We start from the raw sequence: 27,452 nt of genomic DNA on the forward strand, positions 1-27,452 counted from the left end.
GTCTGCCAGCTCCTCTCACCCCATGCTGAAAGATGACATCTGGATGATGCAAGTTAGAGCATCCCTCTCGCCAACCCCATGCGTCCTCCACTCAGGTGAGATCTGGCTGCTTCCCCACACAGGACAGGGCAGGAGCGTGCTCTCACACTGATCCACTTTCTTCTAATAATAACTTTGTTATGACATCTGCTGTCCAGAGCAGCCCAGGGAGAGCAGTGGTAACAGCAGACTGCTTGGAGGAGCAACAAATGCTGCGTTCAGGTTTGGGAAACCATGAATCAGCTGTAAAGGGCAGAGTTACCTCAGCTTGAATCCATCTTGCTTAGCTCATACGGTCAGGTGTAAATATAACTGTGTGGACAATAACATAGTCCTGTGATATGCCTTCATGGGAGGCATCTATTTTTATAGAGATGATGATCCTCTTCCAGTATTTGCTCACAGAGCAAGAGCCCTGCTGTAAAATTACAGGTTAAGCCGTGGTGTGACAGCCTTGCTTTTGAGGCAATTCAGATGCATACAGCCTCAGAAATGACTCTAGATAATGCTGTGCCTTAATGTCTGGGGAAACAGCTGCTGTACCCCCTTGGAGAGGGAGCCATGTACGTCTACAGCCCCATCTCCCAGATCTTACAAAGGGAGAATGGGAACAGTGAAATGACTCTGCCTTTTTCCTACCCATTTTAGGAGGGCGAACGCTCTTGGCCAGATTCAGCCTTTTGAAAACCAGGGGGAGAGCAGCAGGAGCTGCGCCCATGCCAGGGCCTCCGAGGGAGCAGCCCTGCCATGCCGCCTGGGGCCACCTCCCGGTGGGTGACACCGCAACCCAGCACTCATGGTGGGATTGTCCCGACGGCCAGGCTGAGCCTCGCAGGCCGTGAGCATGGCCAGGTCAGGCCATCACCCTGGGACCTCCAGCACCATCACATGAACCTCAGGATGGGTTCATCCTGACGAGCTCAAGACTGCGGTTTACGCATTGTTGTGCCAAGGTCTGTATTGGACTAATTTATAGTGAGAAATGAGGTTGGCAAGATAACAGGGGCATCACAATTAGAGCTAATTAGCCCAGCAGGAAATCCATTTCCAGGCAGCTTTTGGCAAGAAGCGAGGTTGGCGGGATAACAAGCATAGAGTGTATTTTGATATAAGCACACTCCAGCTGCAAGGAAAAGTAAAATAACAGCTTGTCTCATCCTTACGCGGAGGCCCTGGGTTAGGATCCACCACGTAAGCCTTTTTTGTTTGAGGCTTCGTGGCCTCCATGTTTGGAAGACCTTTGGAGACCTCGCTCCTGCGGAGCACCGGGTCTCCTTGGTGGGCACATGGTGGCCCCGTGCAGGGGTGGTCTGCAAGGTCGGCTCAGTCCTGCAGTCACACAGGCCTCTGCCCAGCACCATGAGCTCATCTCCACCAATTTTGGGGGAGATGAGGGATTTCAGGTCTGGATGTGGCCAGCCAAGCACAAAGTAAATACGAGCCACCAGATACCATCTAAGAAAAGAAATCATGGATGAGCAGCTTGCAGGAGTTATCTGTGCGGTAAAATGTCTGGGGTATAGACACAGCCAAACTACTGGAATTATTTGTATTTGAGTGCTTTATTATATTGGAATTGCGGTGATATTATTAACATTTGTACAAATGCACAAAAATCCTGTCTCTTCTAGCTAGAAAGAGATGTAAAAATCTGACCTAGTTGAACAGTCTCAATGAACTCATTGTCCATTTGCAACAATAATGGGTTCACAATGCAACAAAAAGCTTAACATAAAATTAAACATATTAAATGCTGCAGCAAGTATTTACACTTATGTACCAAAAAAAAAAAAAAAAAATTATCTCCCTCCAGTAAGGAAGGTGGTTGCTTTACAGAATAAAACAGACAAACAAACACAAAACCTTTGCATACAATACAAACAACCTCAAGCCCAAAACTTACTGTGACAGCACCTTTTTTAATATAATATATATATATTTATATATAAACTTCGATAGTTTAGGCTTACTCCAAGCAGTGCTAAAAGTTCCTTAAAACCAGGACAATGACAATATTCCAAAGAAGCAACTTTTGTGGATGATTGCTACCCAGTGTTTAAAATGAGCTGTTATAGAGAAAAGTACAGAGCTCACGAACATGGGCTGGGAAACACTTGGGTCCAGATTATGAAGTCCTTGGCAAAACTCTCAGTGGCAATTATTCTTACTCTGAAGAGTGAGCACACCTCTCATGCAAAATGTTTTGACTTTTGGAAGCATGGCAAAGGTTGTCTCCAACAGGGATCTCTTTGCAACCTTAGCTCCTAGGGGTGGGGGGAAAAATGTACCTGGAATTTCCTAGATTCCAGCAAGGAAAACATTTCCCTCCAGATGCCCTATCAGCCCCCCCTCCCTTGTTTCCTGACACTGCTGCAGTTGCTGTACAGGCAGAATGAGTTTCCAGTCTTCATTCAGAAGGCTGTTGCGCAGATTTTAGTCAAAAAGAGATTTGGGTCTAATAGTCTTACAACATGAGCTGGCATGCCGTTATGGGGGGGTCGGGAAGACTTCCACCCAGGGAAACTTAGCATAAGTAGCATTTATTTTGCATAAATATAGAACTGGATATCCTGAATACCAGGTATTACACATCAGTCTAAATATAGCGGGCTGCAATTATTGATTCCACTCCAAGGAGAGCCTGGGAAAGGATCACATTTCCATTTAGAGAATCAATCTTTTTTGTGAGTGTGTGTGAACACTAACATTTTTGGCCTCGCAGAGTTTTAATATTTGCTATAAAGTAGTTCTGAAAGCTATGGAAAGCCAGTAACAGTAAGCAATTTAGCTCTAGTCTAAAGCCACTGATTAAACTGAGATAACTGGAAGCTCTGAGAAAGAAAGAGGTTACTGATGTAAACAGTCTCTTTTGTCTTTGCAATAACATGATTATTTCAGATGATGAAAAAGTGATATATATATATATATTTTTGGTGTTCAGATCGCTTGAAATTTTATTGCTCTTGTTTGTCCTTAGAAGTTTTTAGTCTCTTTTCTTTCTTTTTTCTTTCTTTCTTTTTTTATTTTTTAAAGGTGCTGTCCCTAGTCAAGTTATAAGGCAACATATTTTATTGATTTAAACTTCTAATACATAGTATGGCCACTGTTATCACTGCAGCTTCGCAGCTACTGTGGGTTGGACAACAGTCAAAGTGCATTATCATGCACGACAGAGCCAGTCTCCTGACCTTACGCTATACAGGACACTTTGGTTCTCAGGATGAGAGATTATAAATGTAGCTTAGATGCTGCCTCACACACTTTGCATAATAAAACATTTATATGCTATCATGAAGAGGGTGTAAAGTCTAAGTCACACTGCAGACTGGCTGTTCTCAGCTTCTCTGTTTGGGCAGGTGTGAGAGACAAGTTGTAGATATGCCACCAGTGAAAGCATATAAATGTATCTGGTGCAAATGTTTTACAAGAGAATTATAAATGATTCAACAAGGGAGAGCAAGAAAGAGAGTGAGAGCTAAAGTGCAATTTTAAAATAATATAAATAATTGAAACGTAGAAGTAAGATACTAATTAGTTGTAACTGGTTTTGTTTTATAGGCACAGTTTAGTTTTTATGTCTATAGATCAATCTTTTTTTCTTCTTCCCCCTCCAGTAATTTGATCTGATGTATAATGGAGTTTCAATGGTCTACGTCTAAGGAACACTGCTTAGTAAGAGGACAGAAGAGGCAATGATAAGGCAGTATAGTGCAACTCACTATGTGATATTAGAAAAGAAACAACGATGGGGTTAGATCTTCTGTGGTGATGTATGTAATCAGCCTAAAAAAAAAAAAAAAAAAAAGAGAAAAAAAAGACAGGCTTTCCAGTTATATGTTGACCCATGCTTTCTAAAATGAGAGAGCACATTTTCCAATACAAAGGAAACAATTAAAGGTTCATTATTTGTTTTGTTGTTACTAAAAAAAAAAAAAAAAAAAAAGCAGATGCTGCTTTAAGGAAAACATTTAATTCTAGGAATTTCTGTACAACTGACCTCAGCAAACTTTTCCATCTTAGATGGATGATTTCTGCTTGAGACCCTGAAGGATAAAGATGCAAAGATGCACACACACCTAGAGTAGTTTATTGCAAAACTAATATTGTAACTTAAAAAAAAAAAAACACAAAACAAAACAAAAAAGAAACAGATTCTGTACAAGAATACTGTTCAAATGGAATGTGTTAAAATAACATTTATTAATAAATACTTTATAAAATTCTATGTGATTACTAAATTAATAGATTCCTGTTTTAAAATTGCTTTGGTCCTCATGAATTTTCATAAATTCACTCTATACGCTTTTTTTTTAAAAAAGGTATTAGCTGCTAAAAAGCACATTTTGCCTAAACTAAAAGGCTAGTTTTAAACACTAAATATTGTTGCTTAAAAAAATATGAATCCTCAAAAGTTGGGCATTTAACAACAGTTATAGCTGGCTTGTTAGTTAACAGGACGGAGTCAGTTAACACACGAAATCCACACGCACTGAGGCACTGAACCATTGACTTTCCACTATTCAGAACATGGGCAGCATACATTTAGCTTCGTAGCAGGAATTAACTTCAAACAGCACGAAATTCTCCACAAATCATCCTCATCGTCCTTATAAAACACACCATGATAGCACACAAACTACTTGTCTCCCACAGGCAGTGTTATGAATATGGCTTGCATAAGTTGACCTGGGGAAGGGGCTGGGGAAGAAGGAGCCGGATCACAGCATAGTTTCTGTCTGATACAAGTATTGCAATTGTCCGTGGCTGAGATTTCCAACATAATTCGGCTGTCACGCAACGAGAGATGCCCTCCAGAGGAGTATCTGTGACATGGGGAGGCTTCCTCCTGGCAAAGCCCTGGCAGTGCCGAGCAAAGCCGGCCAGGGAAGCTCTGCAAGAAGTCCAGCGGCGGTGGGACGGGGCACAGAGCCCACCAACGGGCTGGACTTGAGAGAAAAGCGTGTCAGCCTCCAGTAGCAGCTGGTGGAAAAGCAGGATTTCTCCTCGAACGAAAGAGCGCGGTAAGTGCATGGCGAGTGACGTGCTCGGAAGCAGGCCGCTTCCACCAGCGCCCGCAGAGGGCCCGTCCCGGGGGGCCGAGGGGCAGGAGCTTCTCCTGCGGTCTTTGCTCGGTGCACGGCCGGACCGGTGGCTTGAGGAAAGGCTGCAAGACCCCTCCCCTGGAAAACAAGAGTATTTTCACATGGAAGTGAATCTGGTGAGCGATATAAGGTGCCTGGCAGGGTTGGTCCTTTTACCGATAGAGCTAATATAAATATGCTGCATGTTGTCTTGGCCTGTGAACCTGCGACAGAGTTACAAGAAGCAATAGCAAATAGCTTTTCATCCTTTACTTATTTCCACATCACTAGCAATGATTATACCTAAAGGCCAATAGTATAGAGAGGAGACATTTCATTGTAATTACACATTTAGGCCAACATGTGTGGTTGGCTTGCCTAGTTAGCATTAAAAAAAGAAATAATTGAGCTATATATAATACACATCAGTCAAACTGTCAAGTTGCTGAATTTAACAAAACTTAGGCAAGGTTTTTGTATTTTTCTTTTTTTTTTTCTTTTTTTTTTTCCTTTTTTTTTTCCCTTTTTAACGTAGAGGCTTTCAGTTTAACAGCTAAATATTTTAATTGAGGAGACTGAATAAAATGAAGCTAAACTGTAATTCTAGTGCAGTGTAGCTCAACTGGGTATTCTAATATTATCAACAACTTTGATTTTTACTTTTTAATGTATTTAAGTGCTACCCATATAGAGGGAAAGTTTTTAAATTAACCCTGTGATGGCATTTTATTTTTCACAGTGAATGATGAAATTCAGACACAGGGGAAAGGCTTATTTTGTTGTTTTTACATCGTGGATACTCAGCTGGAACATTTTGCTCAACTGCATATTTGAAAAAAGTTCCTTTGGGAGCCATGATGAAGCAAGACCATTTAGCTATTACAACTGGAGGTTAAAAAAAATTATAGATTCAGTATTTAAAACACTTTAAAAGTATACGTTTGTCTAAAATATAATAGAAAATCCTTTACATTTGTATTTTTTCGTAACTTTTTTTTTTGGTTCTTAGACTATATAATCAAGTCAAGATTTATACTGTACATTAAAAATCTTCTTTTGAATGTATTTGCATAAATGGAAAGAGAGCTGTTCAAGAATACTGATAAAAAGTTAGATACCAAGAGAAGAACTAATTCAGAAACATATGATCCTCAGAATTTTGCCTTTCCTTCCACGAGGGCCCTGCTCCTGACAGTGCCTCCCACTTCACTAGTTGAGCTCTCCTTCCCACACGGAGAAGAGTCAGCCTGCTACATAAAACCCACAACTCCTCTCAAACCCAAGAAGCAGCGGCTGAGGACAAGAATCTCGCTTCAGAACAAAGCGTGTTCAGGACTGGAACATTTGCCAGGAACAGCATGAATTAGCTTTTGCTTTTAAAGATGCAGTTTGAAATGTTTGAACGCTCATCGCCAACTCAGAGCCCGCTCCCGCTCCCCGGGGCAGACGAAGGAGGTGTTGCCGCTGCCAGCCCTGAGAGCAAAACCAGGTCCCAGGATATTGAAAGGCAGCATAATTAACTGGCATCATCTCCCTCTGATTTTCCCATCAATCACTGCTAGTACTCTGGGATGCAAATCCGTTGTGCTGAGGGGCAGGCGCATAGTCCAAACAAAACCCTTAACTGTGGCATAAAGCCCCTTTACAGACCCTCTTTGCAGGACTGAATTTTATCCAGCGAGTGCAGTGGAATTTGTCATTCTTGCAGCACTTCTTAGCGGCTGCGTGCTTTATAAAAAAAAATTTTAGCGTCATTATGAGACAATTCCTTACCCGCTATAAACTGGCATAAGTGCCATTAAAGTCAGTGAAGCTCCACTGATGTCTGCCAGCTCAGGACAAGTCCATGTACATCTAAAGGGATGCCTGCAGAGAGCAGGACTTTCCCTGGTAATTAAAAATGGCGTTTTTCCAACTGGTCAGAATGGTTACTCTGATTTATTTTTCATTTATAGCCCATGAAATCTGAGGCTGTTAGCTTTTGGTGCTAGAACAATGTAAGCAGGTTAGGGAACAGAACTTTCCTGAATTATTATATACTACACAGATTTGCTATGTTAATGACTGGCAGTGCAAAAAAAAAACCCTGCTGTAATTCTCAGGTGTTACTTGCTATGCCTGCACTGTGCCACAGCCATTTACCTCAGCAGCTTACACGGCTCCTAGCGTCAACACAGCTGGCTCTCAATCCTGCTTCACCTGCGACTGCACTGCTTTCGCCTTTCCCTGTTTATTAAAAGCACTAAATCAGGAGCATTTCTATTTTTTAAAACAGAAATGCTTGGCGCAGCCCAGCTGCGGGTGAAGAGCTAGTGAAAGCAGCAGCCTTGCTGGCGGCTTTTTAGGGGCTTGAAGTTTTTGCTTGTTTATCACTGTTCTCCGGGGGGGGGGAGAGGGGGAAGAGAGGGAAGTGAGGATGTCTTGGAGTGAAAAAAAAAAGCAGGAAAAAGTTTGGTGAAGAGAAGGACAGAGGGCTTGGGAAGGGAGGAGGAAGATGTGAGAATAACGGAAGGACAAACAGGGCAGGGTGGGAGAGAGAGCTGGGGAGGAAAGCTGGACAAAAGGGCACAGTATTTGGGCTTGGTTTTGTTCTGATAGCCACATAACTACGTAACCGTGTTGAAAGAGGCTCTGAATACAAGACAGGGTTCTGGTGATAGCACAACGCTAACTCATTTTTTATGATGCTGTCAGCAGATGCCCTCTCTCTATATTTATAGCCTAATTACTCCTAGTTACCTACATATGACTCTGTTTAATACTTTTCATGCCTCACATTGGCTAACAAGCTGCAGTTTAACACAACTCCGTATTTCTGAGGCTTCAGGCTAGATTGGTGAGAAGGAAACGTGACTATGTACATAGACAGTTAGGTTTACAAACAAATAACTGGTACCAAAAAAACTGGAGAAAGCACCAAAGCATTTCTCAAGCTGATAGCATATTAATTGCATAACTCCCTTTTATGTAACTAAGTATAAAAGACATTTTAATAACTATAAAAATGAAAGCCAGAGTCTTTCAAGAACTGAGGAATCTTCCAGGCTTGAGTTACGGTCAAAAATGTCCTTAGCACAGAGGACGCTTTGATACGCTTCCACACTCCCCTAGCAGTTTCTGATCAACCAGTCTTAAAGGATTGGGTTGATGTCTGTTCTGTGGCTGGCAAGCTGGGTGAGGGTGGAGCTTCCCACAACGTCGCTGACAGAGGAGGAGGTCGTGATGGTGTTGTGCTGGATGACTTGCTGCTGAGAGCACGCTGGGACTGGGCTCGCAGGAGGACTGCTCTCGGGACCTGGGCAGGGCGTGAGGGACAGAGACAACACACGTTCAACCAGCTGATATTCACCTGGCTTCAGGAGCCGGGACCTTGGAAAAACTCGAGTACCTTAATGACTCTGAAGCCAACGCCAGGATAAAATTCTGATATCTTAAGATTTATAAAACCGGTGTTGGGATGCTTAAATGCTTTATTCACTCCATCAGAAATCAAAATTGCAGTGCAGTGCACTGCATCACAGAAAATCTAATTCAAGCAACAGTTGATAGGCATGTAATGCAATTATGTATTTTTTCTTCGAGTACTGTTAAAGAGCCAGATGCATAGTGATGCAGAGGAGATAGAAAAGGGCTCTATTTTAAGAAAATGTTGCAATCTAGAAAATGTTAACCCCAAGGCTCTTCTGAGCCGCTCTAGAGCCAAGCAAAGAATTTGTCCATAAGTTACCATACTTGTAAAGTGCATCAGCTAGACATAATCAATTCAATGTTTCCATTAGATGTGATTAAAAAAAAAATACACAAGTTAAGAGTCAAAAAAGAACAAACCTTGAAAACCTGCGCCGAGCCTGGTCTGCGCCACTGTCAGAGCACAGTACCGTTTTCGCTGGAGGGGCCTGTAATGCTTTCCTTTACAACCTTCCTTTGGAGAGTTATTTTAATGTGCTGGCAGCGCTGTGCCCAGGAGGACTCTTGCAGGTCTGGAGCTCTGAGTTCAACGGGGATCCTCCGCATGGGAGCCAGCGTCCATCCATGCGCATCGCCGTGCAGGGTGGAGGGACGGGGGGGGACCAGCGGTGCTGTGCTGGATGCAAACCATGGCTTTTTGGTTTTTAAGCAGGGCTGGTTAAATAGGGGCAGGAGATGGGACGGCTCAGATGACGTTTGAGAAGAGAGGCTCAAGTGATAATATATGGCCAAGAAGGGGTTCTGGAGGGAAGAACTAGAAACTGTGTTTTCCTGCGGGTGGTGTGGAGACAGTGCAAACATACCAGCTACTTACTTAGATATCCTTGTGATTCTTTCTGCATGGCTGTTATCGGACAGTCTTTATGCGTTAACAACAACTGTTTCAGCTGTGCTACCTCATTTTTCAGCATGGAGACCTCATTCTAGAAAAGAAATAGAGAGTTGGGTTTGCCACAGAGCTTAAAATGTGCTGTTATGCAAAGTTTAAATCCCAGAACACAGAAACTACTCTACAACTTTGTAAGAACGGGGCAAAACTGGCACTGACGTACTCGGTGCCTGTAGCTGGGTTTATGGTAATGTTTGTCCTTGACAATATTTTATAACATCTTCTGAGGGCAGCTTGGCTTCCAGACTTGATGCCATAAGCTGACATGTGGACTAACTTCTGTGCCCACCATAAAAAGGGCACCATTCCCAATCCTTGTGCACAGGACTATGTCATAGTTACATCCATCCTCTTCCCATCTATTTACTCTCCCATCTCACTGGCTTGGAGTTAGGGCTTAGCTACATGCCCTGCTCTGAAGCAGTCTTTTACAGCTGAGTTAATGGCACTTAAAAAAAAAAAAAAGTGACAAGAAAATAAATACAACTCTGTCTAGTGAAGGCTTCTAAGTCCCAGGACAGCTTTTTCCTGGCTTATCCTGCTAAAATGAAATTATTCCCCTAATTGAAACACAGACACCTCCGTTAACCTACTCTGATTGTGCCCGGAGCCCCGCGCTGCGCCGGCCGTGCCGGGCTAGCGCTGAGCACAAAGAGGGCCTCTGTGTCCTTGGGGGCGCAGACAGTAGCTCGCACCTGAAGCTGCATGTTTGTCTGGGTGAGTTCTTCTGCTTTCTTTTCCAGTGACATCACCCAGACCTTCCTCTTCTGTCTGCAGCGTGTGGCAGCAGCTCGGTTCCTCTCCAGAAATTTCCGCCTCCTCTCATCTGGGTCTTCATCCACCACCCTCCTCCGGCGGCCTCCGGTGGGCTGCGGCGGCTGTATCGTCTGCGTGGGCTGCATCTGCTGCGCCGCTGGCGAAACCTGGTGGGGGAGAGGTCGGACACGGTGCTGAGGTGTGGGGAGAGGTGGAGGGAGGGATGCTGAAGGGAGGAGAGGCATCTCCTGCGCGCGGCTGGTGGGATGGCAGGCTTCCTGGCAAGGGCTGGGAAAGGCATGCCTTGAAAGACACCGCCAGATGCCACCGCTGTTAGCTGCTGGCAATGAGTTGCACTGGTCAAAGGGGAGATTTTTTGAAATGATTCTCTGAATATTAGCAGGGAAAATATTTTTCCCCTTACGGTTAGTTATTAAAAACATTTCACTTAGGTACTTTCTCTGCCACCACCTATTTCAAAGCTGAAATGTCAAGTTTCTCTCAGCAACTCTTTTAATCAAAGCAGAAGACTGTAGGGGCCTTATTTCTGTCTCTCTTTTCTTTTTCTTTTTTTTCTTTTTTTTTTTCTTTTTTGGTAATTGCTTCCAAAATTTTGGGACATTTTTATTTCACATGCTCTTCCACCTCCATTCTCATACTTCAAAACCTCTAGGGATGGGAGCTACAAACGCTCTCCATGTCTGAGGGCACTCTGGAAGCTACAGGAGTGGATGGTGGAGTCAGGAGACCTTGCTGTCCATGAGATGGAATCAGAAGAAAGGATTTAGGGAGCTAAATTCAAACTTGGGTTTTGAAGGGTGGCTGGTATCCCTGCACTACATGGAGGTACTGCTATATCCCCCTTCTCAGCCATTTCCATTTGCGCTCTTTTTGATGCTATACTCCTTTTTATTATTTTATTATTTATTTGACAGCAGACATGAAAAAACACTCCTAGCCCCTCTGCTATGAAAATATGGAAAAATATGTGTTTATGCTTTTTCAAGTGGAGGAAATTATCAGTCCTGCTGCTGAGAGCAACTGGCCCATGCCCTTACAGAAGAGGCACATGATGGGGCCAGTGGCCGACAGTCTGAGCTCTGACTCCCCGCGGGTGGAATACATGTCTGCGTCCCAGTCAGGAATGAGCCTCAGACTTAACGCTCGGTGTTTCTGAAGCAAATGGTGCTGGGGAGTCACCAGCTTTTGGACTGCTTTCCTGCCTTGCCATGGTGCCCGGGCCATGGGACCCTGGGCTCTGGATTTTGCTCGGGGCTCAGGTCGGATTGCTGGTGCACACCTGGAGACGCTGGTGCTGCTCATGCCACTGCTGCTCCAGCAGAGTCTGGAACAGTCTGGAAACCCAAACTGTTGACTCAAAATTAATGCTGTTGTTCTGGCAAAGACCCAGACCTCCAAGGTGCTTCCTTTTGAGTATAGGGAGTGGACATACTCAGTGCTTTGTCAGGCTGAGTTCTGAATTTCAACTGCAGCAATTAACACGTGTTTGCCTAACACATCTGTCTGTCTCAATTGAAATGATACTATCGTCTTGCAAGGTCGCTTTTCTGTCTAGAATCTCTCCACAAACCGTGAAGTGCTCTCTTCAAAAAACTGTTTGTTCCCTCCCCCTGCTGACTTGTGTCAATTACAGTGGCAATTTTAGGTGTAATTATTCCATGCATCTGACAATGCTTTTTGCATGAAGCCAGATTTATTCTCAGCTTTCAGTTGCACAGTCAGGGAATCTCCCTTGCAGGAGCAGAAAAAAAAAATAAAATTTTTAAAAGCTTCTAAAAATAAATTAACCACCCCACGCTTTCTGCCTGATTCTTCAAATTTCAGTGTGTATTAAGTCCTTATGTTTGCAGGTAAAGTCTCCAGTCTTCTGCCCACACTGGGGTTGTCCCTGCACTGCAGCTGCCTGCTCCCTTCCCTGCCATGATGCCCCGGCTGCCCGCAGGAGATCACCGCCGAGGGATGCCAGCTGCTGCCTGTCCACTGGGGCCGAGCACGCCACCTCTTTAGCAATATGTCTGAGTGCTGAGGCCTCAGAGATCCCTTTTAATGTCAAAAGAGCATCAAAGGGCTTTCATTTTCTCACATACAACACCTTTCCAGACTTCAAAGATCTGTTATTTATGTTTCTGGACACCAAGAGCTTTTCTTATCCCATTTCTCTCCTTTTTCATCTAGCATTAAAAAGTCTTGTTTCTTAACTCTCCCTGTCTGCAACACAGACAGCAAAAGGTGACTATAGATTTTTTTTTTTTTTATTTCTCCTTATGGTCTTTTTCTCCTGTATAAGTAGTGAGTCGGTTTGTTTTCAGAAGGTACCAGTCAGTGTTTGGGCAGTCAGCATGTATTTTCAGAACAACAACAAAATCTTCTCTCCATCTCTGGCAGATATTAATTAGAAAGGCTAGCATTACATCACTAATAATGTCACGTGGGACAATTAACTGAATCTTACTAGATAGCTCTTATCCCTGAAATCTGTTAGGATATATCTTAGTAATTGTCTAAGCATCATTCTCTAGCAGGACTTCCCCACCCTGCCTGTGGACATGCATGCTCTGGTAAGAATAAAATGAACGTATATTAAAATTAAGGTTAATTTTCTTTTATAGAATGCCTATCATATATCCATAATCAAGACAAATGTAGGACAGGTAATAAAATGAAGCAACATCCAAACCTCTACTCTGCTTAAGCTATCACTCTGGTAAGTCTGATACGAACAAACATTAATGGGACCAATACAACAACGATTACAGTAGCTGAGGTACTACAACTTGGTAAAATAGATCTTTCTCAGAACAATACCTATTAGAAGGAAATTTCTACTTTTTTCCTTGATCTAATGTTCCTCTCTGTTCTTTGCAACTTACTGTAAAATTAATACCCATTCACTCATTCTAGCAAAGCATTGGGCTCCCCGTGTACCGAAATGGTATGTTAAATGCATGAAATGAATGCTGACATTACAGAAGAGTGTGGTGTAAAATAACAGAAGTTGTGACACGGGAGAACATGGCCCACAGCAACGTGGACCATACTGCCTTTTGGCAGGCAGCTTGGAACCAAAGAATCTGGCTTAGAAGAATAAGGAGATTAATAATTAGTAAAATGCACCATTAAATTAATGTCTTCTGGAGCAATCCGACCCCCAAAGTGGCCAATGCCATGAAGACTATGGATGAGCTTAAAAAAGTAATAACCATGTGTTTACTGAGTCTCCCTGTTGCAGCAAACCCTTCTACTCTCTCCACTAATGCATCTGTTTAGAAATCATGATTGTCTTTGCACCATGGGAGCGGACTTGCAGCGAGCAAGCAGATGATCCTAGGAGTCCTACTCAGCCTCATCAGCCATCACCCCCTGTTCACAGCCGTTTGGTGACACTTACACCTACAGTCAAGGTGAAGACCTCCTTGATCCCTGGTGGGGCCCATTGCCTCCAGTGACACTCTGTGCCCTGCAAAGTTCGAGTTACAGTGTGGGCCTTGCTCCAGAGACTCCGTGGCGCCAGGATGCATCTGGCATAGCTTTGTGGCTGCCAGTCAGTCCACCTGCCCTGGTGTCTGCCTGCAAGTCTTTTGGGGGTACCTAGCTAACAGGGAATGCAAAGCACAAGGAACCTAGGCTGTTCTAACCAAAATGACTCAAAACTGGCTTCAGCAACACATACATTAAGAAGGAAAGGCAGCTGTAGCACATTGGCTCATTGGCTGATGTCTTATTCTCAAAACTGGGAGGTTTGTTTTCTCCTCACCTGCTGTAAGTGAAAATATGATGTTTTAGCAGTGGTGCCCCACACTGTGGTATCTGACTCTACCACATGCATTAACATGTTTACCCTCCCAGCTCCTTGGTGAGGTGTCACTGCTATTACTCTCATTTTAAAAGCCTCAGAGAGGTTGAGTGACTTCCTCTACTGCACGCACGAAGTGCTAAGCACAGCTTCACCTTACTCTCTCATGGATCTCCTAGACAGCCGTCAGCTTACTTTTGGTTTCACTGTTATGAGATAATGTGTTTTTATTGGAGTTTTTAAACAACTCCAAGGAAAATAACTCATTAACAGATGGGAAAATAATTGAATTCACAAAGTAAAAAACTGAACTAAACTTAGGAAAGCTCTGGACATCTTCTCACAGGGGAGTCTGCCACTCTCTTATTTAGACTGTTTCTCTAAAGCTGACAATTCATTTTACATTAGCAAATGCTTTAGGGAAATCCCATGTGCTTGCAGCCTCTGCAATAATAAAGCTAGATGTTAGTAAATAGTTAATGTGGGACACTGGGATGTCAGCCAAATCCTCTCATTTTCTTTAATGTTTTCTAAGAGCTTGTCTGAAAGGTATTTGCAAGCAACACAATACTTCACAGGCTGAACTTCTTATGGCTGGCTCTTTGTCCTCATTCTGTGCACTACCTACTTGTCCTCCTTAAATTTGCTTCCCAGACCTGACACATTACAGTCACTAGCCACTGAGTTCTGTTTTTCTTGTTTGATCTCCTTGATGCAGAAACTTAAGATATTAGTAGAATTCCTCTTAAAAATTGCTCACTGAAGTCCTTGCTCACTAGTTCATTAGTTCAAGAAGCATTCAATTCAGATATTGAATTTCCCAAATTGCTGAAGCCAATATACCTGGTCTAAAAACAGAGACCTCCATCTCATTCAATGGAGACCTTCACTGAGTTCTTATCATCTGAATCCAATTCAGATTTCCCCTCCTGATTTAAATCTCTCTCCTTGGACTGGCTTGATTGTCTCTTTCTCCTGACACAATATCCACTAACTATTGCCTGCACTCTTACCTAATCCTGGCTTGCCCTCATATTCTACAGCTGGGGGCTGCCATCCCCTTCACAAGATCTGGAACCCTTTTTCTTTTCCTCTAAGCCAGTGTATCTTACCTTAAAACAATCTATCATCTCCGATCTTGACAGGAAATAAATATGCCATTGAGTTCAGTGAGGTTATTTCTTTATATACCACACACACACACTCCTTACTTTGAGTATGCATATGCAGGGCCAGTTTACTTCACTAAATATTGTGCTATGCATTTCTGTAGATGGAACACATACAGCTCTTTAAATCTTAGCCCGAGAAGTTTAGGTTCAAGCACATTAAGCAACATATATAATACATTAATCTTCATAATATACTTGATCCATAAAAGGATGCATGACAATTTTCAGAGATTAGAGCACAGAAAACCCGTGTAGCTCCTTATTAAGTAAAATATTAGAAATATCTAGAAAATTAAGCACCAGAGCAAGTTGTTGCTTCACTCTGTTTTCTGAATAGTGCTTCCCTGCCACCAGTAGCAGGCACTTATGAGCAGCCAGAGGGGCTAGTATCTAATAAGACATGCGTACAAGAAGGAAAAAAACAGAGGCAGCAGGCTTTAACTCCACATAACAGCAAAACTCAGTGATGCAGCATGGCATGAAGGTCTACCTGTGCTTGTCCGCCCGAGTGCAGGGGTGGGTGCGGCGAGGTCTGGTGATGTGCCGGGTGTGTGTGAAGGTGCGAGTGAGAGTGGTGGTGGGGATGGTTCTGCTGGTGATGAGGCTGAGGATGAGGATGGTGTGCTGGATGCTGGTGCTGGTGTGGGTAGGAGTGATGAGGTGGCAGTGTCTGGTGCTGATGAGGATGTGAGTGCATATGATGGTGTGGCGTCTGGTCCTGCCGCGAGCTCATCATTTCCATCATGTGGCCCATGGTATTCATATTCCCGTTCGACATGGCGGCAGGGTGATGAGTCAGTGCTGCCTTCAATCTCTGGAAGAGAGCAAGGAAGAAAATTCAACGTTTATGCACAAAGTTCTGAGCATTCAGAAGATGATTTCTGCTATTGTGGAAACGGTCCCTTCTCTTGTGTTTTGAGATTTTTTTTTCCTGTTCCCTTGATGAAAAGCATCTTATTTCAGTTTGAGAATGAACATATTCTTGTGCTGTAATCTAGTTTTCCACTGTAAATATGTACAGATGTAAACATCTGAATTGAAACTTAACAGTTGCACTTTTCCTACTGTGCTGCTGAGGAGAAATAACTGGCTTTCATTCTCCTTTGTTTGGCCAGCTTAGAAGCTTTAGCTTCACCAAGCTTATATTCTTTCAGTAGAACGGTCTGATGAAAATAAAGGTGAAACAAAGTCTGATACATAGTTCCCCTCTCCTTGTTACTACAGATTTTATTTTAATAAACATTGATAAATATATTGCACTGACAAGTGTTTTTCCAATTCAAGTTCAAAGTGCTCTACAGTTGTATTAGCACCCAATCTGCTTGGTTGTTTTTGCTGTTGTTGTTGTGTTTTAAATCAGAAAGACAAGAAAATAGTAAGGGTGGTCTCAACCTGATCCACTTTCTGTGCTGGAAGGGTCAAAAGTCTGCTGTGTTATTGCATGCCAACCCCTGTTCTCCTCGTGTTTTGTACTGGCCTGGGCCCTGGAGCCCTGCCTAGGGCAATGCTCTCCGTAATACTGATGGGATTCTTTCACTTTTACCAAAACACCACCGAAGGGCAATGGGGAGGTCTGGTAGGTTTCGAACTGCAGGATAGGGCCGTTGTGAACCGAAGTGATAGATAGCTGAAATACAGAGAAAAAAAGGGTTCCTTTTCAGCACATTTGCACAGCCATCCCAAAGCTGTGAATTATACTGGAATACAGCCACCTTGCTGATGTAGTCCTACCCTTCAGATTACTGAAATCACCAGTGTTTTAGGGGAGTGTGCCAAAGTTAGTGCCTGATAGGTGTCAGCTAAGAGAAGGGCTTCTTTCAAGTCCGTAGAAACCTCCTTCACACCCATAATTCTGTGTCTTGCTGAATGTAGCTCATTTTTTCCAGGCAGTTACCCAAGACTTCTTTTCACTTTGAAGAAGTCAACATGCACTTGCTTCACTCTCACCAGTCCAAACAATTAGTCAGCAGAAAATGGTAGGAAGAAAATGGAAGGAAGGAGGTTCACAGTATCACTTGATGCCAGACTAGCATGATCTGAATAACCCGTGAAATAGCTCATAATTCATTATCCAGCCAGACAATATAATGAAGAGCAGACAGCTCATCAGTAAGAGATGCCTTCTACAGGAGGGCCAGCAAGAAAAAGTATGAGAAACAGAGGTGTGCCTTTCCCTATAGCAAGTGTTGTGGGTCACAGATGATGGTCAGAAAATCCTACAGCCCATGTGGCTAAGTCTTGCCAGTTGGAGGAGCGATGACCAGATCAAATTGCATTTTGGTTTCATCTTTAAAGCAAAATGAACCTGGCAGAACACTCAGAACCTATATACAAGAATTTCAATCTACTTTATATTGAAATAGCATCTGTCCGTGCAATACCCCTGCAAGGCCATGGGTAGAGGATCCTACGTTCAAAGCCGCTACCCTGTTCTACTTGTGCACCTGTGGGTGAGGAAGAAACAAATTCTTAACAACAACAACAACAACAACAAAAAGGAAAGAAAATGAAAATATCGGAGAAAAGGTTTTAGAAGGAAAAAAAAGTAACAGGATCAATTCAGAATATAATCCCATAATTTTTGTATCCCATACATTTTTGCAGACTTTATGAAGGTCATTCCAGTGAGGCATACTAACAGATCCATTAATTAATAAGTTTGGTAGCTTATTTCACTAATGATCAATTGGCTGAAGAAGACTTTAAAAAAGAAAAGATACTTTTGTAAGACATATCCATGCCTCAGTTTGTATTAAGGAAAACTAGACTGCTGACTTTAAGAAGGTTCCTCACAGAAAGCCTATCAAATTATTACCACGCTATGGCACATGTCACAACCTGACAATCTTCTCAAACAGAGATCGAGGCAACCATAGCAGCAAGGTTAAATACCTCTTACCCTGCTGCTGAGTATTTACTTCTGAAGTCCAAAATGAGCTAGATCTGACATCAACAGCAGTAACCTGTCCTGGGTGTTTGGAGGACTTGAGCAGCTGTCATCCTTAACATTTGAGTTCAAGTGCTACCCTGGTAATTGCAAGCAGCTACAATGCTCAGAGTAACCGGCGTTAGCCAGGAGTGTGTTCAGAAAAATACAGAAAACACCACGTGAATCAGCTGAGTCAGTCTGCACATCATTCTTCTTTTAAACTGGTTAAAACCTTTTCCATGGGGCTGAGCCACCACACAGCTCTAAACCAAATCACCAACAAAAGCTATCGTAACTTTGTTTTCTGAATCACAATGCAAAACTAAGCTGTCATTAGACGGCAGTTTTATGAACAATGAATACCTAACAAAAATCTATCAATGCTATATTTGTCAAAAAAGCTCTGGAACTGAACTGCAGCAAGTTGTATTCTAAACTGCAGAGTTTCAAAGCCAAAAAAAAAAAAAAAAAAAAAGGAGGGAAAAACTTAATGTGCAAATAAACATTTTTATTTTTTTTCAGCTGTAAAAACTGTGGCTTATTAGTGTGGCACAACTTCAAGGAGAATAAATTATTTTGTTTTCTTTCCATAGCCCCTTCTACCACATCCATTTATTTGAGATAGCAAATCAAGAGAGACAGCGAGAGGTCTGACGTGCAGCTGGTTTCAGTCAATAGGGGTCATTTCCATTTGGTCTGTGTATTTTACAAGCTCCTTGTTCACTGTTCCCAATGGGAGGGTGGGCCAGCTGCCCTGGATCCAAGTCCTGGTAAGAAACCAGCTATCTACCTCATCCCATCCCAACGCAGCAGCAGCGATTGCCCGGCCCTCGCATCTCTTTAACTTCGTGCTTAGATCAGCTCTGCAGCAGCAAGAGCCCAGCATGCTCATGCACCCAGGGCAGCATTTATCTTTCATTAACAAGTTACCACTGCCAATCAGACACATTTGGGGAACTATAAACTTTTTTTTTTTTGTTGTTCAGTCTTCAATGAGATCAATTGGTTTTGATGTTTTAGTTTAGAGCACAGGGGGAAAAAATCACCAGAACTTGGTGAACTCTTTGCATTGTGTATGTGTAGGGCTGGAAGGGAGGCTGCATTTTTGTTATTGTTCTTTTTATGTGTGTTAATTGCAAACAGCTGCTTTATTTTAGTGTCAAATAAAATGAGATGGCATCAAAATTGAGCTTACTGCACTGACTTCATTAGCAAATCGAATCTAGAATGAAATTATAACCCAGGACCCAATCCTGCGGCCATTCAGGTTTTCAGGAACTGTGTCATTGACCACACCAGAGCCTGGGGGCACTCAGCAGCTCCCCAAATGGGGTTGAAACAGAGGACTCACCACTCAGAGCTGTTCTCACCAAAAACCAAAATTTCTGCTAACCTCACTGACAATGATTCTTGAAGACCAGTCCCCAAGTTCATTCTTTTTATAGTACAATTTAAAAAAAAAAATTCCCCCAACCTGGAGATCCCACTCAAGCCAACAAGAAATGCAGGTACTCATCTTATCAATCTTTTGTCCCTTACTGATTTTTTTTTAATTATTATTTGATCAAACTGACACATCAGCCAACATCAGTTACAGCTGATTTCCACTCCATCATGGCATTTCCATTCATGGCAGCCGCTGACGCAGATGAGATGAGAAACCATTTGACAGAGCACAGTCTGCTTTGCCTATGATCGAGTAAATAAAGAAAACTCCCTTTTGATCCTACAGGAAGCCAGAAGCACATAAACTCTCGTGTTTGATGTTTAGGAGGAAACAGAAACAATGGATATTATTGCTCCACAGGTACGTGTATTGTGTTCCCTGTGTTATTGCTCATGGTTATGCACTTAACTGACACATCTACTTTGAAGCCACCCCACTGGATATCATATAAGTTAACATCTCAAATAAGCTATAACTGTACCTGGAATATTGTTTTCGGGAAACAGTTGGTTCTGAAAGTGTTTCTTCCATCTTAAGCCTGACATTATAGAGTAGTGAATTGCCTGATGTCTCTCTCTGTATCAACGTAGACCACAATTTATTTTCTGTCTGCCAAAAATGGGCTGCAAGCATTTCAGATCATGAATGAAAAAGAATATCAGCTCCCTGAACACTTCTGCAGTTCAAGATTGTTTCGTTTTGTAATATTTCTTCATCGTGACATGTATTTCAGGGTGTTCTTGTTTTTTTTCCCACTTTTCTTTCTCAGAAATTGCTAGTGAAAAATCACTGGGATTTTTTCCGTTTATTAGAAGGAAAAAAAAAAAAAAGATAATTAAAACCGTCATTTTGGAGGTTGCTTTTCCCACAACTAAAAACTCAAATCATTTTGGGGGTTTCATATTTATATAAATATTTGTAATATTTATAACATGTTATATTTACAGTTTAACAGGCTATAAATATTATATTATATGCCATAATATATACATGAAAATAAAATACAACTTCCTCCCATTTATTCCTTTGTGGAGAAATGAAAACATCCCCTACAATTTTACAGATGTTACTACCTGAGTGGTCTGTGGCTGTATCAGGCAATAAGCTATTATGTCATCCAGATGAATTTTAGGTTGGGACAGACATGGAGCCCTGATTTTGAATGGGATTGAGCTTTTCTGAATAAGTATGCATTGCTGTGCTCATTAAAGTCTTTCTTCCCTTCCTGGTCTGCTTGCCCAAATCCCACTGAAGTAGAGAAGGGACAAGACCAGCTGTAGTATCAGCTTAATGTCTCGTATATTCTTATCAGGAGATTTTATCAGGTTTCTGCAGGCAGCTGGAATGTGATCTCAAAGATATCTTCTTGTACTAGTGACTGTGATTCTAGTCCCTATTACACAGGGATGTAATAAATTCCACACAGGGGTTAGAAGAGACTAGAGCGAGATGGAAAATCAGAAAAACATTGACATCAAACATCCCCAGACATCTGCAAATAGGTAACAACCACAAGGTGAAAATCTTGCTTAGCCAAACTTCATGGCAAGCATCCCATTGACTTCAGTGGCACCAATATTGCTTTCTCATCTGTGATGGTCAAATCTTTTTACACTAGTTCTCATCCAAACAGCAAACCCAAGATGAATACACGGAGTTGAGCTCGTGGCAGCTAAAGCGAAGAACAGAGCGTCGCTCAGTGTACGGCAACGCATCACACTGAATTCAATCCTTTCCTCAAAGTGTGACGGTGGTGAGAGAACTTAAGCACAAATGCCACTTTGGTCTTTTATAGCTGGCTGCTTACAAGCATTTCAGTGTCAATAACAGAAACCACTGTTTGCAAGTGTTCCACTCGCATTCATAAAAGCAAATTGGAAGCGATTCATCTCCACCCAGTAAGTGAACTGCAGATACTTATGACCACATTTCAGAGGCTGGCGATTAGAAAGTCTCCAATGCCACATTAAACGTTTGCTCCTTCATTTCTCACGCAATAAAAGACAGTCCTGTATATTGACTGCAGGAAGAGTGAGAGGTGTGCGAAGGATGTGAAATCCAGAACCAAAGTGACACGCACTAATGTAAAGTGAAAAGGGGGATGAATTTAATTCACAACTTGCCCATAAGCAGTGCCAAACTGCTAATCTTCTAATTATTCTCAGGCTGTTTGGCAAATCTGAACTATACTTTTCCTTTCCTTTGTGCTTTCTTGCCGACTTAGTCGGATTTTGTAACACCACTAACAATGGATCGTCATCAAGCCTTCAGTAGAGCTTAGTTTCTAATAAAAACAACAAATTTGCTCCCTTGTCCTTCCAAATACAAACTGAATTGAACTTCAGCAGAAAGCAGTGAGAATCAACTGCAAACAATCAAACCAACAATAAAACTAATAGACACCATGCTGAGCAAGGACGGGTCAGCTGTAATAGCTGCTGCAGTATCTCCAAACTCAGGGCACGGAGGAGCCTGGCTTCCCAGGGACATCAAGACAAGTGACACCTTTCCGGACTACTGCCAGTCTTAAATGATACAATGCAGGTGGCAGTCAGGGTGGCCCAAGGGAACTTGGCCAGAACTGCCATCTTCCGGTGATAGCATGTCATTGAGAATGGCAACTCCAGGAAGAGCAGAAAGCACAAGTGAGTTCACATCCCACCCCCATCTAGCAATTTCCTCCTCTTCATCTCAAAGCACCTTATCAAGGACACACACATCATTATCCTTGCGCAATGCACCACCTTTTTTCAGGATGACGAGTAGAAAAATACTAAATTCTCCGTGCCTATACTACATGTATTGTACTGAACAAATGAATTATAAGCAAGACAGAAAATACACTGAAAATATGGTTTGTGCTTCTCTCTATATACTGTTTCTTGCATGAATCATTTCTCAATGCAGTATTAAACAACTGGGTTTGATTTGCACAGGAGTCAGGAAATGTAAAGTTCAAAAAATCAAACCCCTAATTCCCACAAAGTCTAAGTCAATCCCTGCATTTGTATCCTTGACAAGGGATATTTAATTATGTAATCACACAACAGACAGCGAAATGATTTATTACTGGCAAATAGTGTCATATAATTTCAACATACAATACCAATAGAAGGATCCAAAAAATACAACCAGCTTCTGTCTCATTTCCCCTCTATGTGCCAGAGTCCAAAAGCGAAGCTGCTACTTAGCAGCTACCTACCCCTGGAGAGGCAGGTTTCTGACAGCAAAATGCCTGACACTTTGGGGATTAATTGCTTGTGCCTGCAGTCAGTGGGCAGGTACATATCTAATCTCCATCCTCATTCTCCAAATAGACAGTCTTTTGCTTAGTTACTCTGCCAGATTTATCACTGGTATATTCCCATATCATGCCTGCCAGCTTATCACCTGCGGAAAACACAGATAAAAAAGGAAAAAGAAAAAAGGAAAAGAAAAATAAAAAAGGAAGGGAAGGGAAGGGAAGGGAAGGGAAGGGAAGGGAAGGGAAGGGAAGGGAAGGGAAGGGAAGGGAAGGGAAGGGAAGGGAAGGGAAGGGAAGGGAAGGGAAGGGAAGGGAAGGGAAGGGAAGGGAAGGGAAGGGAAGGGAAGGGAAGGGAAGGGAAGGGAAGGGAAGGGAAGGGAAGGGAAGGGAAGGGAAGGGAAGGGAAGGGAAGGGAAGGGAAGGGAAGGGAAGGGAAGGGAAGGGAAGGGAAGGGAAGGGAAGGGAAGGGAAGGGAAGGGAAGGGAAGGGAAGGGAAGGGAAGGGAAGGGAAGGGAAGGGAAGGGAAGGGAAGGGAAGGGAAGGGAAGGGAAGGGAAGGGAAGGGAAGGGAAGGGAAGGGAAGGGAAGGGAAGGGAAGGGAAGGGAAGGGAAGGGAAGGGAAGGGAAGGGAAGGGAAGGGAAGGGAAGGGAAAGGAAAGGAAAGGAAAGGAAAGGAAAGGAAAGGAAAGGAAAGGAAAGGAAAGGAAAGGAAAGGAAAGGAAAGGAAAGGAAAGGAAAGGAAAGGAAAGGAAAGGAAAGGAAAGGAAAGGAAAGGAAAGGAAAGGAAAGGAAAGGAAAGGAAAGGAAAGGAAAGGAAAGGAAAGGAAAGGAAGTGGCAATAAAAGTGTTCAGTATTACACCCTGCAAAGAAGTGGCAAAATTTGGGCTTGAGGAAACCTGAACCTGCAGTGCACATTTTCCAGATGTGTCCTTTAATGCCCATATTACAGCCTACTCCAGAGCTGAGAGACAGCAAACTCTCTTCACGTTGGACATGAAATACTTGGGAAGACTCTGACAAGGGGCTGGAGCTCAGGTCTTCCTTGTTCTGGCAAGCCAAGGCTGTAACCAGGTTTCTAAAACCACGTTCCCATCTTCTAGTACAATGAAAGCAGGAAGTGCTTGCACAGTGCTCGTATTGCTATATATAACTTTCCTGAGCACATAATGAACACTTCTGAATGTACTAAATGAGAAAAGTGGGAATTGAATTCAGAGGAAGGTTGGGATTTGACTATACTAGCCAGATATGTACCAAAGCCTCAAATCAGAGCACTTTTTAACATTGGGAACAATGCTGTAGGTTTGAGTATTTTAATCTGTACTCAAAGATCAGACTGGATTAGCACCGTACAAATTTCTCTCAGCTGAATACTGCTCTGAAGCCTCCAGACTCCTTAAAGAGTGACTTCAGTTTCTTACAGAAGATGCAAGCTGCTTTCTTTCTTTTTCCCTCTCACAAGCATAATATATACACCAAGGACATGAGAAAGGCCGGTTCAAAGTCTTTCTCTGTCTGAAGATTTCTGAACTTTCATCGCCCACCTCTCACTAGGGCTGATTATGATTAAGTCATTCATATTCAAAGAAAAATGCCATCCAAATATATAAAACTTGGGTTTTTTGTTGTTGCTGTTCATTTTTTTTCCTTCACTGGTGTGATTTTGAATACTCGTTTTTCCTGGATTAAACCCAGCACATTTAAAGGGCTACTAGCAAGCCAGAAATGGGATACATGTGCAGTTAAAAGTGCTTTGATTTCATCCCAGATGTGCAGTGCTCAAGGGCGTACACACACACACACTCACACAAATCCATTGACTGTGTATAGGCTACGATCTGATCTGCAGATTTTGTTTCAAGATTATACCAACCAGACTCTGAAATGTAAAACCAAAGCCCTGACCACTTACAGCCATTAGGGATCCCAGGGCTCTTTGTGAAAGAGTATTGATGTTCATTACCCTATTGGCCTGACTGGAGAATTCAATGCAGGTAATTAGACTTTGTCTCATCGCCACATAGTTTCAGGTGAAGTTATTTTCCCCCTTCATTTCTAAATTTAAGTGATTCCTGAAATATTTTTCAAGCATTCACGGATTTTTTTTTTTTTCTGAAGACTAGAATTTAAGGTACAGTACAGAGACATATAAAATGAGAATATTCTTATGGGTTATTTCACACATTTATAAAGCTGAATACCAGCATTTGACAACCCCCCGAAAAAAAAAAAAAAAAAAAAGCTAAACTAAAACTTTTTAATTCAGCAGTTTTCAATTATCTGCCTAAGACAACCTAGTCATTAGTGACTTTTTAATTTTGTGTGCTCGTGTATCACATGTAGTACATAGATACAAACTGTGAAGAGTGTGAACACGTTCATTTTGTGTCAATTTTTCCTGTAATAAAATAAATATAATCTACGCTGACAGTTATCTGCCAGGATATCATAAATATTCAGCATTCAGCATATCAATGTTGATACATACTGTCCTTTCACACCACCTTGCAAGGTCGTGCACACCCTCCCACCTTTTCCACTAGTCTTCCCCTGACTTCTCCCATCAGGCTGCTGCCTCCATCGTGCCCCATTTGTCCTCCACTTGCATGCCGTCCCCCTTCATCCATACGCAGCTCAAGTTGCTGCCTTGTTTTTCACCGCCCGGCATGTATCAGCTGCTTTCAAACAGGGGGATCTGGGGTCAGGTGCATTGTATTTCAAAGCTACCTGAGGCTCCAGGAACAGCAAGATCTCAACCCTCTCCCAGCTAGCTACTCTAGAAGTTCCTTGAGGTTTTTTAACACTTTATGATAGTTACAGTGTGAAATGAGAAACAAAAAGAACCCAGAAATACTCTTTTTCATTGGGAAAAAGAAACCGTGACAGTGGTTTATGTAGGCTCCACTTCGTGTTGGAAGGGGCTAGGAATGCATCCCAACACTCTTACCATGGCTCAGAGGACAAGCACTGACTTACTAAAATGCAGTATTCCAGCTGCTCACTCTCTTCTGCACAGTATGCTTACTCTTTGGCACTCGTGCTTTTCACGGCGATGTGTCAGAGCAAACCAGAAAACAGCCATCCCCAGGGAAGGGAAGGATGCTGTCTGCTGGGTAAGCCATTGACTCATCCTGCCATTTCTGGACAGCTGCACTGGGCTGTCCTGCAGCACGTACCACAGGACAAAGAACAAATATCCACGGGTCAGGGGCCTGGCTAGACCCACAGCTGCGGTGGCTGACACAGGAGCAGGATATCCTTTCCTGCACTGAGCGACAGGTACAGAGAGCATCCTGCCTCGCTTGACTGTGGCACTGTGGGTGTTTGTTCCCCAGTGAGAGTCCCCAGGGACCCGGCCACCTTCCCACGCACCAGCCGCCTGCCAGAAGCAGTGGCCAGGAGCAGAGGGACAACATGTGCTCACAGCGCAGGGTCCCTGCAGACTGGTTACCTGTCCCTGCTCACCGTCCTTCCCAGCAGAACTGAGTCTTTTGAAAAGCGTGTCAGGCTGCTCCTGCTGCTGCCCTACCTTCCTTTTTTAATATTTCTTGTGTACTTCTAACGAGCGTGGGAGAAAGGCATAAATACGGCCTTGTTTTGGTGCTTAACACATCTTCCTGTCTCCTCTGCCAGCCTTGCCGACAGCATTATCCATCTTCCTGACACCACCATTGTCTGATTCATTTGACATATGCACTAGAAAAAAAAATGTCATGTTCCGAACAAGATCATAGTGCTGTGATCTCATTCGCGTTTCAGTCTCCTCAGTGACTGCACTTCTCGGCACCTCCCGCTTCACACTGCTTTAGGAAGAGAGGGGCTTTTAGAAAGAGGGAGCTTTTCCAGCTTGCTCACTGCAAAGTTTATAGAAGAGGTGCAGTGAAGGAAACCAGGCCAGCAAAGGATCACAAGCACTTACACACGTATGTTGGATATCAAGGTAACGCAGTAGACACTTCAATGATTTTTCTCCTGCCTGGAGTTTGAAGCAGCAAGGTCTTTCTTGTCTCCCGTTACTTAGGGCTGCTTAGGGGCTCTGCATGGGTATTTGTTATTTCCAAAAGGGAGCAGCACTTTCAGAGGCGATGGCAGGGACCAGAGTCCTCGTGGCTGTATTACGTATTACGGAAATCACTGAGCCCACCTGTCCCATCATTTCCCTCTCTTTTGAAATGAAAAAAAAAAAAGAAAAAAAACCCATCCTCTCCCCACCTTCGTGAAATTCAGGATAAGCATTATGGCTTCCTCACGGGTAGTCACACCTCTCACTACATTTGGTATGTGACTTCTGTCTCGGCTGTGGGAGGTTATACTTCAGGTTGGCTGGAGACCGCTGTGTGCTGGCGGATGGGGTGCCTGCGGTCTGCACAGAGGGAGGAGAGAGCTGGGGCACCTGGCTTTCTCTGGTGGGGCTGGCAGGGACAGACATACCCACACATGCCTGCATCCAACATCACCTCAGGTTCAGGGTCTTCATGATATGAAAATACCCAGAGGGCCACAAATGTTTGGTGATGATGCTCTTACTCCACACCATCCCTGCCCTGCCCTGATTTGGGGACGTTTCATACCCCAGACTCTGATATTCACAGAGACATAGAAGCCACCACAGC

At 43.0% G+C, this 27,452-nt stretch overlaps 1 protein-coding gene across 11 annotated transcripts in view; it reads right to left on the reverse strand.

Annotated features, from left to right (window-relative positions):
• Positions 1–1,585: 1,585 nt before the first annotated feature.
• Positions 1,586–27,452, reverse strand: part of CREB5 (cAMP responsive element binding protein 5) — a 259,614-nt gene continuing 233,747 nt past the window's right edge. For 10 of the 11 annotated variants that reach the window (XM_083825947.1, XM_083825942.1, XM_083825940.1 and 7 more), the window contains 4 exons: positions 15,710–16,033; positions 10,173–10,400; positions 9,403–9,511; positions 1,586–8,415 (listed from right to left, as the gene is read on the reverse strand). In XM_083825947.1, coding sequence (XP_083682073.1) covers positions 8,252–8,415; positions 9,403–9,511; positions 10,173–10,400; positions 15,710–16,033 — 825 coding nt within the window. In that variant the 3' untranslated portion in view covers positions 1,586–8,251. Of the gene's footprint in view, positions 8,416–8,948; positions 9,512–10,172; positions 10,401–15,709; positions 16,034–27,452 lie in introns of all 11 variants that reach the window. The other variant, XR_014580464.1, reaches the window with a different exon arrangement.

Source organism: Anser anser, assembly GCF_964211835.1.
Source record: "Anser anser genome assembly, chromosome: 2".
NCBI lineage: Eukaryota > Metazoa > Chordata > Aves > Anseriformes > Anatidae > Anser > Anser anser.